Raw genomic sequence first — 14,119 nt, forward strand, 5'->3', positions numbered from 1 at the left:
TGACTTTATGTCAGCTAAAAGTAGTTCACTAGGTTATTCTATTACTTAAGAAAATCATATTATAAGGGCTTAGTTGGGCCAACAATTTTTCAAAAGTACTAAATAATAAACTTATTTGAATAAATATGGACTTGAGTATTTTTCATTCAACATATTTAGGCTGATATAAGGAATTAAGGAAAATATAAGGAATTTTATTTCACTTATAAAACTTTCATTTTTAAATAAGTTTTTTTAATTGTAGATTCTTAGTATTTTAAGATTATGCAAGAAATATTTCCTTTACAAACTTGAATACAAAACTTAAGGTTACGTCTATTTCATATTTTGAAACAACTGCTTAAATATTTTGATGCTTTACTTGTTTATGTGAATTATCTTAATTTCTAGTAAAAGAAATGTATTCTATAGTATCTATATGTGTATGGTTGAATTTTTTTTGTAAAACTAAGTTTTGTGGCAATTTCAAGTGTATTATTATAGTAAAACATGGTTTAATGTCTTTTGCAGGCAATATTTGACTGGGTAGATATTGCAGGTGGCAAATTAGCTTCCATGTCTCCAGTTGGAACTGATCTTGAAACTGTCAAGCAACAGATTGAAGAACTAAAGGTATGAGTGGTAGCTCACTAATTTATCAAAGCCATTCATTGTAAAATTATTATTTCATAAATCTTGTTGTTAAATGTATTCTTTTTTAAAGAACTTATTTATTTATTCATGAGAAAGAAAGGAAGAGAAAGAAAGAAAGAAAGGACCAGACATCATTCCGGTACATGGTTGAGAATCCAAAGCTCTGTTCACTACATTACTTACCGGACCACTTAAATGTACTCTTCATAATTAAAGTATTACATTTTGATCATATAACTGGTTTAATATGGAGCCTGCATATAATAAGCAGTATTTAAGTGTTCACTTAAAGTTTAAGTGAGTAACTATCTTTCCTTGTATAAGGCCTAGAAAATATAAATAAGGGAGAATAGTTTTTGTTTGTTTTGTTTTGTTGTTAACCAAAATACTATACACCTAGAAGCAACCATCTAGCCCATAACTTTAAGATTTGATTTATAGTCTTTTAGATATCCTCATGTTGGGAACAGAACAAAATATGATGGTACGGGTGTGTGTGCGCGTGCGTGCGTGCGTGTGTGTGTGTGTGTGTGTGTGTGTGTGTGCATGCGTGTATGTGTGTCAGAGAGAGATTACACTGTAAGGAATTTTGTTACTTTATTGTATTCAGTGTGTTCAGAGTAATTAGTGCAAAAGGCTAAAGAGAAGAATCCATGATATAGTGTTTCTCAAAATATTTGTTTAAACATGTTTGTTGTTTTCCATCTGCTTTCCTCTGTGAATATGTGTGTGTGTGTGTGTGCATGTTTGCTTCTTGATCTCCAGCTGTGAAAATGGCTAAAGTGTTTCCTATTTGAATTCTTCTGTGCTTCCAACTTCCTTACTTTAAGTCTTTCTCCACAGAGATATCACACCATTTTTTATGAACTCTACTAGATTTTTATGTAACATTGCTATCTAGCTTTAAAATTATAACTTGTAGAATTTTGTACTCTAAATGAAATATAGATAACAATGTTTCTTTTTGAGTATTTTACTGTTACTATGATTAAATTACATTTTTAAAAAATTATCTCATGTAGTAAATTGTGATATACTTTATATGCAATTTCAGATGCAGAGTAGAATTTATTTTGCACATGTGTATGTGTCTCACTGAGTTCAGTGTAATAGGCTGGTTAGAATTCTTTTTTCATATCAAGCTGTAGTATATTATATCCAGTTTCATTCATTTCAATTACCAAAGGACCTCAGAAAAGTCACCAAACTGATCTCACTTCCACGACTTGAGCTTAAACTAAAGATAAAATCATGTTCATTATGTGAATAACTTAAATACAAAAAGTGTTCAATAAATCTCAGTTTTTGTTTTTAACATATTTCTATTTTTTTTAAAGTCTTTATTTACTGAATAGAGACAGCCAGAAATTGAGAGGAAAGGGGGTGATAAGGAGAGAGACTGAGAGACACCTATAGCACTGCTTCACCACTTGTGAAGCTTTCTCCCTGCAAGTGGGGACTGAGGGTTCAAATCTGGGTCCTTGTGCATTGTAACATGTGTGCTAAACCAGCAGTGCCACCACTTGGCACCTAATATATTATTTCTGTATATTTGAAAAGTAGAGGATGCTCAGGCCCATATAATTTAATTATTTACTAATACAGGTTAAAGTAAATAGTTGAAACTTTCTTATTATAAGCAACCACTGACTAGTATATTTAAGTTGGGACAGTCAAGATTATTAAGTGAATGTCAGTAAGCACCAGTAGAGAATATAACATTATTCTGGATCAGCAATTGAAAAACATAAAGTAACTAAGTATCAAAATTAATGAGAACAGCACACAGAATACATAAAATGTTAAGTAAATGCAAGATGTGTGTTTTAAATATTAATTTCAGTTTCTCTGGGGTACATATATGTCAATTTATATTTTTCCTATAATTTCAGAGTTCAATTATATTTGTGTTATATATTATACTCTAAATATATTATATATATTATTGTATTATATGTTGGAATAACTTCAACCATGAAATTTGTTAAACTTTTTTAGAGAAAAAGTACAATATATATTATAAATAGATAAAATATGTTTTCACTAGTTAGCACTGAATTAAAAATTGCCTTTTATTATAATTTTTTCATCAGTGAGCCTGTATTAATTTTTATTCCTCTTTACTTCTCCCTCACAATAAGAAGTTTGTGAACTAGAGTAGGATCAATGCCTCAGAACTTTTAACTTATTGATATATATTTATAATAACTTGCAAATTTATAACAAATTCTTCTTATATATCTCTTTTTAAAATATAGCAATTTAAGTCAGAAGCCTATCAACAACAAATAGAAATGGAAAGACTGAACCATCAAGCAGAACTTTTGTTGAAGAAAGTAACAGAAGAGAGTGACAAACATACTGTCCAAGACCCATTAATGGAATTGAAATTGATCTGGGATAGTCTGGATGAAAGAATTATCAATAGACAGGTAAATAGTATCACTTTTGTTAAGGATTATTGTTTTATTTATTTATTGCCACCAGGGTTATCACGGGCTTGGTGCCTGCAGGACAAATCTGCCACTCACAGTGGCCATTTTTTCCTTTCCCCTTCTTCTCCCCCTCCCCCTTCCATTCCCTCTTCCTGTTTCCATTCCTTTTCTTCTTCTTCGCCTTCTTCTTCTTCTTCTTCTTCTTCTTCTTCTTCTTCTTCTTCTTCTTCTTCTTCTTCTTCTTCTTCTCCTTCTCCTTCTCCTTCTCCTTCTCCTTCTCCTTCTCCTTCTCCTTCTCCTTCTCCTTCTTCTTCCTCTTCTTCCTCTTCTTCCTCTTCTTCCTCTTCTCCTTCTTCTCCTTCTTCTGCTTCTTCTCTTTCTCCTTCTTCTCCTTCTCCTCCTCCTCCTCCTCCTTCTTCTCTCTCTCTCTCTCCTGTTTCCCTTTTCCTTTTTTCTTTGCATAGTGACAGAAAAATTGAGAGGGAAAAGGGGAGATAGAGATGGAGAGAAAAAGAGAGACATCTACAGTACTGCTTCCCTATTCGTGAAACATCCCCTCTGCAGGTGCGAACCAGTTTGTTGAACTGGGGTCTTTGAGTATGGTAAGGTGGATGATGCTGTATCAGGTGCACCACCACACAGACCCGAGAAATGAAAATCTTTTGATTTCACATAGTAATGCAAAGTAAGTATTAAAAATAAAATTAGCTGAGTATATATGCAAACTTACAAAGTTCCTATGTTCCCTTATTTTGCTAAAGATATTCTTGTTTTTATTTATTTTATAAAAGAGAGAGAGAGAAATCAAAGCACCACTAAGCTCATCCATAAGCATTACCAATGATCAGAGCTGGGACCTTGTGTATGCAAGTCCTGTACTCTACTACTGAGATGTCTCCCCAGCCTAATGTGCCATTTTTAATAACAAATAGCTTCCAATTTAAAATATGGAAGAGTTTGTAACTAGAAATGATTTTTTTTTGCTGGGGATCATAATGTAGCAAGCATTTACAGATGTTGAAGTATAATTCCATAAACTTGAAACCTATATAATTTTGTAAACCAGTGTTACTTTAATAAGAAATTTAATGTGAATATTTTTGTATGCATATGCAGCATGAAATGAGAGATTTTTGCCATTGTTTTATAAATGTGTGCTATCATAAAATTTATAATGTATTTTTGGCATTATCATTTTTTCTGTAGCATAAGCTTGAAGGTGCTCTTTTAGCACTGGGGCAGTTCCAACATGCTCTGGATGAACTGTTGACATGGCTGACAAACACTGAGGGTTTGCTAAGTGAACAGAAGCCTGTTGGAGGAGACCCTAAGGCCATTGAAATTGAACTTGCCAAGCACCATGTATGTAACTGTTACAACATACTGTGTCACTTCTCTGTGTATTTATAAAAGGGATGTGTTACACATTTTTAAGTTCATATTTAACAATTATTCTAGAGGTTATTCTTTTTTCTGAAGAGATTATACTTAAATATTCTTCTTAATGCTTAAGGTTGTAATACAAAATAGTAATGATGAGAAACTTCTGGCTAAATCTTTTTAGAAATGCTTGACAAATACAGATCTCTGATTATAAGTATCATTTGGTTAACATATTCTAGTTTTAGGGGTTGCATTTCTTTTTACCATTGACTTGTATTCCAGTTATTTTGTATTCTAGTCATTTTTAATCTAGTAAAAGGCTCATTGAAGGATGCTCAGATTGCTCCTAGATCTTGGGTGCTGAAAATAATGCTGCAGTGAATACATAAATCTTTTCAAATTAGTTTTTTTTTTGTATTCTTTGAATAATGTACACATTTTATTTCATTTGCTTATTGGCTAGGACAGAGGAATGGGGAGATAGGGAGAGAGACAGAGAGACACTTGCAGCCCTGTTTCATTGCTCATGAAGCTTCCCCCCCTGGCAGCTAAGGACCAGGGTCTTGAACCCAGGTCATTGTACATGGTAAGAGGTTCACTTAACCAGGTATGCCACTGACCAGCCCCAATAATGTAGCATTTCTGTGCCTAATTCTGAGGGATTGCCATATTGTTTTTCCATTATGGCTGTAGCATCTCATATTCCCATCAACAAAGTATAAGAGTTCCCTTTTTCTAACACACTCATCAATATCACAATGTAGTATATATTGATGTTGCAATTAAATGTTCAACAACTTAAACGTACACAATATTATAAGTCCATGTTTCTTCAATTAAAAATGAACCAAGGGATGTTGATTATAGCCTGGAAATATTCCACTGCCAGATGTGTGCACGTTTCTTCTATATCACCCTAATCTCCATGTGCCTTGCATATTTTTCTCTAGCATGTCCCCCATATTTCTCTTCATGTATCTCTGTTATGAAGAGGTTTTCCTTTTATCACGTGTCTCTCCTCATTAGTTTTGTTTTTCTTAACCATTTTCTTTGGCAATTAGTACCTTTAACTATTTACTTATTATGTTGAAAGATTTTTAGGTGCCCCACACTTGATTTAAAACAAATTTAAAGATTATTATTTTATCTAATTGTAACCTCTGTGACACTAAGTTGCTTATTATCACATAAAATTCCCTAGCTATAAAGTCACTTAACTTACCGGATAAAAAGTTATACTCTGTACTGAGTTTATCCTAACATTTAATAGTGTCCCTTAGAACTGTTAAGTCACATCAATAGTGGATTCTTATTGAAGATTGGGTCGTGAATTGTAGCATTAAATAGACTTACCTTAATTATCAAATAGGAACTTTCTAGAAGGCCAAAAGATGTGGGGAAATGAGGCACCCTGTTTCAGTTCTTTAGCCTTGGGAAAAGTCAGGGATCTTTTGTTTCTAGTCTATGATGAATTAGGAATGACTCCCTCTTTCATCTGTTTCTCATTGGTCAATAATTAAAGGAGTTAGCATATCTGCAGCTCCTTTGTTTTCTCCCTGATTCTGCCACCTTGTGTTTTGAAGAGAGATCTTATTGGCAGGGGGAGAAGAAAGAAATGTGTTATTATCCCTTTTATTTTGACTACAAAAATATTTAAATCTTGAAAATAATGTCAGTGGTTAATACCTAGAAGTATATGCCTTCTTAAACTCAGATAATTTTGTAAATGCCTTTGAAAAACACTTCCTCACTGAATGCCTCAGGAAGGATAAATATAGTTAGTGAAACTATCTCAGTTGGTTAGTGATCTTCACTCAGATTTTTCCCTAGTCTTTATTTTCTTCCAGATGTGGGATGTCTTACGGTAGACAAGAGATGATGTTCCTTTGCTTCTCTTTTGCCAACCCTGAGTCATTTAGTGTAGAGAATAACTGACTCACTGACACTGAAATGAGTTGTATTTCTGGTTTCCAAAAATGTAACCAAAGTTGAAAGGAGACTGTTGCTATGCTTTATTTGTTTTTATTGTTGTTGTTTGTTTGGGTATGTGGTTGTTTTATGTGATATGGCAGAGAGAAGTTGGAAAGGAAAGGGGAGATAGAGAGACACCTCTAGCTCTGTTTTACTACTTGTGACGCTTCTCCACCACAGGTGGGGACCAGGGCCTTGAGCAAAGATCCTTGCACTTGGTAAAATGCTCACTCAACTGGGTGCACCATCACTTAGCTCCACTTTAGCTGCTTTTTAAAATCATAGTTCTGTTTAGTTTAAGAAATGTATATCTTTAGCTTTGCACTTACACTCTTGCTCCCTCTTAGTACATTTGAACATTATTAATTTATTCTTTTATTTTCACTGTTTACTAGGATCTATAGCAAGCATTAACATACGATTTTCTAGTAAGAAAACAGTTAAGCTTTGTAGTATTGGATATGGTATGCTTCATATACAGTGAAAATCTTTCCCTCAGTATCAGAGCATCCCAAGAGTCCTAGGAATTCTGCAAATTCTAGCACCCTTTAAAGGAGAAGAGATAGACTATTCTGTTAATTTTTTTGTATTTTTAGAGTGTTCTTTTTCTAAATTATGGCACCACATATCATGAAATGTAATGATTTTTATTTAATAATAAGTATATTGAAATAAAATATATTTAAATTATTTAAGACATGAAAATTAAATTCAATGATCTTGAATGAAATACAACTTTTCAGTTGTATTTCCAGATATTTAATGTCATCAATTGCAAGATTATTCTAATGGAAAAAATATCAAAATATTCTCACATTATCCTCTCAATGCATATTAGTAGATTGAAGAGATATCTAGAAAAGCTATGAAATTAAAGGTAGAACAGTCCATCATTAAACATTTGTGTTGTTCTTGCTTCAAAATGTCAGTAACCAAGATATAAGACAACTTTGTTAAGAAGTGATATTGACATGTTTCAAATTAGCAAACACATTTTCCTAATATTTATAGGTACTCCAAAATGATGTATTAGCCCATAAGTCCACAGTGGAAGCCGTTAACAAAGCAGGAAATGATCTAATTGAATCAAGTGCAGGAGAAGAAGCAAGCAACCTTCAGAACAAGCTAGAAGTTTTAAATCAACGCTGGCAAAATGTTTTGGAAAAAACAGAACAAAGGAAACAGCAGCTGGATGGTGCCTTGCGCCAGGTGAATAAAAGAATAAGTTCTGAAATTTTTATAACCTTTAAAATCAAAAGAGTATGTTATTCTTTATGTGATTTGCAGAAGTGTTTTAATTTTTATACCTCAAAAGAATAGAGATAAGTGAACTGAGGAACAGATCAGTTGAGTATGGAACTCTGTTCTTAATGTAATTAATCTTATCTTTTAGAGCTGTTCTATCAAGATAGACCAGGCAAATCCAGTGGAACGTGGCTATTCTTAAGGATGCATAGAGAGACTTAGAAGGCTAGGGTTGTTTGAACTTTGTTTGCTGCCTTAAGGAAACAGTATGTAAGGTCTGAACTGAAAACTTTATCCCTCTAGGCCAAAGGGTTTCATGGTGAAATCGAGGATTTGCATCAGTGGCTGACTGACACAGAGCGTCATCTGTTAGCATCTAAACCTCTGGGAGGGTTACCAGAAACAGCCAGGGAGCAGCTGAATGCCCACATGGTATGTCCAGTATTTCCATCGGCTCTGACCTCAGAATAAGAAATTTACTGTTTAGAGGGATATTGGTTCTTTGGCAATGGATATGGTGCAGTGACATAGACTTTGAAGGACTAGATTATAACCCTAAAACTTACATAATTTTATAAATTGTTGTTATCTCAGTTAAAAATAATTAATTTAAAGAAAATAAGTCACTGTTTGGGGTAGACCTCTGTGGTAAGTTATGGGAGAGATTTTAAGGATAACCAGTTGTAGCAGAAATCATTATTTGTAAGTAGTAGAAACACTTTGACTTCTGCTGCTCAGAAGTCTGAATTATCTGCATTGTCAGCATAAGTGTGTTCTTCTGCCTGCATCTTAGCTTTCTATCTATGTCTTCCAAGAACCAAGTTAAATTATACAAATAACATATTAATCATTGTATCATAAACCCTCATTTTGGGAGTGTTTCTAGGTTCTTTATACTGGATTATGGTTCAAGTTTAAGAACTTGAAGCTAGTAACTTGAAAAACTGTAATGACTAAGTTTTATTATCTTAGTAATTATCTATATATAAATAAATAACATGAGGACTATTTTAATTCAGGAAATATGTGCTGCCTTTAATGTTAAAGAAGAAACATACAAGAGTCTGATGCAGAAAGGCCAGCAGATGCTTGAAAGTTGCCCCAAGTCTGTAGAAACAAATATTGACCAAGACATAAATAATCTGAAAGAAAAATGGGACTCAGTGGAAACTAAACTCAATGAAAGGAAAGTATGTGCCTTTATAAATATAATAAAAATGAATGTTTTAGCTCTATTTAGTAGGTTTTTCTTACCTCTATATAGGATAATCACTGGAATTTTCAACATTTATCTTAAACATTTGTAACCAGTTGAAGTTTTCATGGTGTCAATTGAAGAGTTTTTGTTTTAACATGGTAATACAAAGGTAAAGGACTCTTCAAATATAGATAAAAGTTTATCACATGTCAAAGTTTCTATACATATATTTAAACTCATGAGCCACTGCTTATGGATTGTTAAATAACTGTCTTCTAATCATACTTATTTATTTTTTTATCTTTTTTTTTTTAAATTACCACCAAAGTTAAGGTTATCATTAAGGCTCGCTCAGTTCCTGCATGAAGAATCTACTGCTATCAGTGCCATTTTTTTTTTCATAAGGCAGTAAGAAACTGAGAGGGGAAGGGAGGGGAAGATAGGGAGAGGGGCAAAGAAAAGGAGAGTACACCCTCACCACTCATGCAGCTTACCCCCTGTAGGTGGGGACTCATGGTTTGAACCCTAGTCCTTATGCATGGTAATATGTGCACTCTATGTGGTGTGGCACTGCCTGGGCCCTCTAATTGTGCTTATTAAGCAATGGACTTTATATAGGAGGGATAGAGCTAGTGACATCAAGAGAGTGACATAATTGTAAATATAATATAATCCACAAGAAGAGATTAAAATGTGAAAGTTTTGTCACTTTTTTAAAAAAGCAGGAACAATAATTTAAGAAAAGAAATATATATATATATACACCTAACCAGAGCATTGCCGATCTCTGGCTTTATGGTGGTGCCAGAGGTTGAACCTCTGAGATTTAGTCATGAAAGTCTCTTATGTTATCTCTCCATGACTTTAAATAAGTCTTTATGTTAATATTTAATGCTCTTGAGAAAACAAAAACTAGAAATACTACATTGTGTGCCATCATTGGCTTAATTTAGTGTATCTTTCTTGGCATTTGACCCCCAAAATAAATTGTTATGAATGTCTTTTCATTTTTTGCAGTCCTGTTCAGTAATCTGTAATCTGTTGTTCATTGCCCCCAGACTACAATTTTAGTGCATATTAAAAAATATTTTAACTGCAATGAAATGCTTTTTTAGGGATTTATTTTGCTCATTATATCCATAAACTCTATAAAGGCCTATATAACTGATGTTTAAATAAAGTATATAAGAAGGAGATTTTTTTTCAGACAGTGGTTAAAATGAGGAGTGGAGACTTAAATATCATTAAGACAAAATAACCTGTCTTTGCAGACTAAGCTGGAAGAGGCGCTCAATTTGGCAATGGAGTTCCACAATTCTCTCCAAGACTTTATCAACTGGCTAACACAAGCTGAACAGACCCTGAATGTAGCTTCTAGGCCAAGTCTTATCTTGGATACGGTCTTATTTCAAATTGATGAGCACAAGGTATATTTTCTTATATGGATAACATTTTTTTAATAATTAATAATAGTTTGGAATAATTTTTTATAAAATTTGCAAGTTACATAACAAAAATCATTATAGAAAAAACACAGTAAAATGTCAGCAATGATTAATCCTTGGAATAGTGTGAAACTCTTTCCCTTATACATTTTTAATACTGATGAACATTTTGCCACTAAAATATTTAGTGAATATTTGACAATATATATTAATTGTGTAATTGCAAAACACTTTTTTGTTGTTAATTTTTTTTATTAGTTATTTAATAATGGCTTACAGGATTATTTATTTGTTTGTGTGTTATTCTTTTTTTTTATTTAAGAAAGGATAAATTAACAAAACCATAGGGTAGGAGGGGTACAACTCCACACAATTCCCACCACCCAATCTCCATATCCCACCCCCTACCCTGATAGCTTTCCCACTCTCTATCCCTCTGGGAGCATGGACCCAGGGTCATTGTGGGTTGTAGAAGGTGGAAGGTCTGGCTTCTGTAATTGCTTCCCCGCTGAACATGGGCATTGACTGGTTGGTCCATACTCCCAGTCTGCCTCTCTCTTTCCTAGTAGGGTGGGTCTCTGGGGAAGCGGAGCTCCAGGACACATTGGTGGGGTCTTCACAAGCTAAAAGCTTCTAGGAAGAATGTTTTAAAAGGTTGAGTATGAGTGGTCACAAGGATCATGCTTTTATTTCAGATAGTTATAGACAGAAGGTTGTTTTAATATCAACTTGGTAGTTTGAAGATTTCTTTTGTCCTTTAAAATAATTCCAGCATATAACATCAGAAGTATTTTAATATTTACTTGGATATTGAAGGGAGAAAGGCAGGAAGGGCACAGCAGGCCTGAGCACTGCTCTGTTGTACCAGGAATTGAACATGCAAGTCCTGCTGTCTACTCACTAAATCATCTCGGCAGGTGTCAGGAAATATCTTTAACATGGATCAATTTTTATTTGTTTCTAATTATAACTCTCTTTTGGATTAAAGGTTTTTGCCAATGAAGTCAATTCTCACCGTGAGCAAATAATAGAACTGGATAAAACTGGAACCCACCTGAAATATTTTAGTCAGAAACAAGATGTTGTCTTAATTAAGAATCTATTGATCAGTGTACAAAGTCGATGGGAAAAGGTGGTTCAACGGTTAGTAGAAAGAGGAAGATCTTTGGATGATGCGAGGAAGAGGGCCAAACAGGTAAACATTTATAAAGTCACTGAATTTGGCAATGAAAGACTTATAGTTATTGAAACATGTATTATTTTATCAAAGTACTTTTATTACAGGTTCTAATAAATATAATAATTATCACTTAAAGCCAAGGCATTTATTTCCTAAAAGAACTGTGGTCTAAGTTTCTATGTTGACATTCATTACTTTTTGACTTAGCAGCCACTTAGGGCCCTAGGGACTAATCTAGAAGAGAAAAAATCAAAATCATGGATTGATGTCATACTCTATTATATTGCTGCCTTTTTGTTTAGTTCTTAAGCCTTACTGTTTTTACATAGACCCAGAGTTGAGAGTCAGACATGTCTTGGTGTTGGTATTCCTAACCTTCATTTATTCTCTGATATTTTGATAACAGTTCTATCTCATTTTTAAATGAATTGCTTGAGTCTTTTGATATTGCTTTTTTTGTTTAAACTAAGAGAATATCAAAAATATCACCAGAATATTTTCTTCTCTTTTTTTTCTCCCTTTATCTACTACTAGTATTCTATTTTAGGTTAAATACAAAGAAGAGGTAGGGTTATACAGATGACACATTTCCATACTTAAGAATAGAATACTAGTAGTAGGTAAAGGGAGGTAAATATATATATATATATATATATATATATATATATATATATATATATATATATATATATTATATATATATATATATCCTGATGGCATTCTTTTAATTAAAAAAAAAGCAGACAGAGAGAAATATATGCATCTTGTTTGGCATACAGCTTTAATTTTTGTTAGAAACTTGGTATAACACTGAGGATGAATTTTGTAATGACACTTTTGCCCTTTTCTACTGCATTTTTCTTTCATTTGTGTCGAACTCATTGTTTTGGAGGCAATAAACTCAGTTTTGGAGGCAATAAACTCATGTTCTAAGCTATCAACATACATTTTTAAAAGAATTTAGAAGTGACAGATTAGACTATTATTGGAATCACATGCCACACAAGTAATTACATGCCATATGGAATTACATGCCTTCCTAAGTGAGTCATATAAAATTTTTGATGTTGTGAGACCCTGGCATAGAATCTGTCTCTCAGGCTGGAAGTATGGATCGACCTTCGAACGCCCATGTTCAGCAGGGAGGCAATTACAGAAGCCAGACCTTCCCCCTTCTGCACCCCATCATGACCCTGGGTCCATACATACTCCCAGAGGGATAAAGAATAGGAAAGCTTTCAGGGGAGGGAATGGGATACAGAGTTCTGGTGGTGGCAATTGTGTGGAATTGTACCCCTCTTACCCTGTGATCTTGTCAATACTTCCATTTTATTAAAAAAAAAAAAAAAAGAATCTGTCTTTGATGTTTTTCAGTACTGCTTTATTTTACAACCCACTATGAAGTTTTTGATCTATAGTGCAGACTTGTCTGGAGTTACAAGTACCTAATTTATAGGTCTTTCAGCTGCCAGCAGCCCATACTTCCCCCTCCTATATTTAATCAGTTTTATTCCTTCATTTTGTTTAGTGATATTCATCTTTTATACTGTTTTCTGTGCAAAGATCTAGTGTTTCCTCTATTTTATAGTTTAAATATAGTTTGGAAATCAGAACCAGTTGTAGAACCCGTGTATGTACATGACTGAATTTACCATCTGTTTTTCAAAGCCTTATTTTATTTATATTAAGGCTACCTAACACTGACTAGCTTTTTTTTTTTTTTTCTTTTCACTTATTCCTTATTTTAATGTCAGCTTTGAACTCAAGTGATGATCCTAGTTCTCTGACTTGGACAACTTGTGTGCCTATTCTGGCCTCCATGTGTAGTGTTTAAATTGATTAGAACTGTAGTAGAAATGTAGAAGGATGGATCTAGGTGATGTCTAGTGAACCTTGCAGCTTTGTGATTTTGCACTCTTGTTGTGTTCTTGTTGCTGATTACTTATTTATTGGTGTGACCTAATAAAAATATAATCTATTTTGATTACTTAAATTAGGCTATATGCAAATCTACTTAAGCTTCTTATTAGAAGTAAAGTACTTTATAACCAGTTTTAAATTTTGGTATACAAAAGTAGCACCTACAAACTTCCTGTGAAAAAACAGCAAAGAAACTGTGGCTGAAATAAAATAGACATAGCACCAGAACATTTCAAGGCTATTAGATGTCAAAGAGATTTATATTTTATTCTAAATCAAGTGGTATGGATCTCCTTACAACCAATATGCAAAGCACAGGAATTAACTTAAGGATTTCGATAGAAGCAATAAGATGTTGTGTGAAGTTTCTGTTAAAAAGGAATGTAATGGCCTCCATTTGTTTTTTTGTTTTTTTTTTGCCTCTAAGGTTATCACTGGGGTTTGATGCCAGCACTATGAATCCACTGCTCCTGGTGGCCTTTTTTTTTTTTCTTTTTATTAGACAAGTCAGAGAGAAGGGAAAGATAGAGGAGAAAGAAAGACACCTGCAGACCTACTTCACTACTTGTGATGCATCCCCCCTACAGGTAGTGAGCAGAGACTTGAACCCAAGCTTAGTAATATGTGCTCTTTAACCAGGTGCACCACCACCTGACCCCATCTTGTTACTTTTTAAAAATCAATTTATAAACTGACCCTCCAGCTCTCC

At 33.6% G+C, this 14,119-nt stretch overlaps 1 protein-coding gene across 1 annotated transcript in view; it reads left to right on the forward strand.

Moving 5' to 3' along the window:
* Positions 1 to 14,119, forward strand: part of LOC103107678 (dystonin) — a 552,693-nt gene that overhangs the window by 495,517 nt on the left and 43,057 nt on the right. The window contains 8 exon segments of the mRNA XM_060190003.1: positions 511 to 612; positions 2,892 to 3,065; positions 4,275 to 4,430; positions 7,434 to 7,631; positions 7,971 to 8,099; positions 8,687 to 8,857; positions 10,137 to 10,292; positions 11,299 to 11,505. Coding sequence (XP_060045986.1) covers positions 511 to 612; positions 2,892 to 3,065; positions 4,275 to 4,430; positions 7,434 to 7,631; positions 7,971 to 8,099; positions 8,687 to 8,857; positions 10,137 to 10,292; positions 11,299 to 11,505 — 1,293 coding nt within the window.

Source organism: Erinaceus europaeus, chromosome 4 (genome assembly GCF_950295315.1).
Source record: "Erinaceus europaeus chromosome 4, mEriEur2.1, whole genome shotgun sequence".
NCBI classification, from domain to species: domain Eukaryota; kingdom Metazoa; phylum Chordata; class Mammalia; order Eulipotyphla; family Erinaceidae; genus Erinaceus; species Erinaceus europaeus.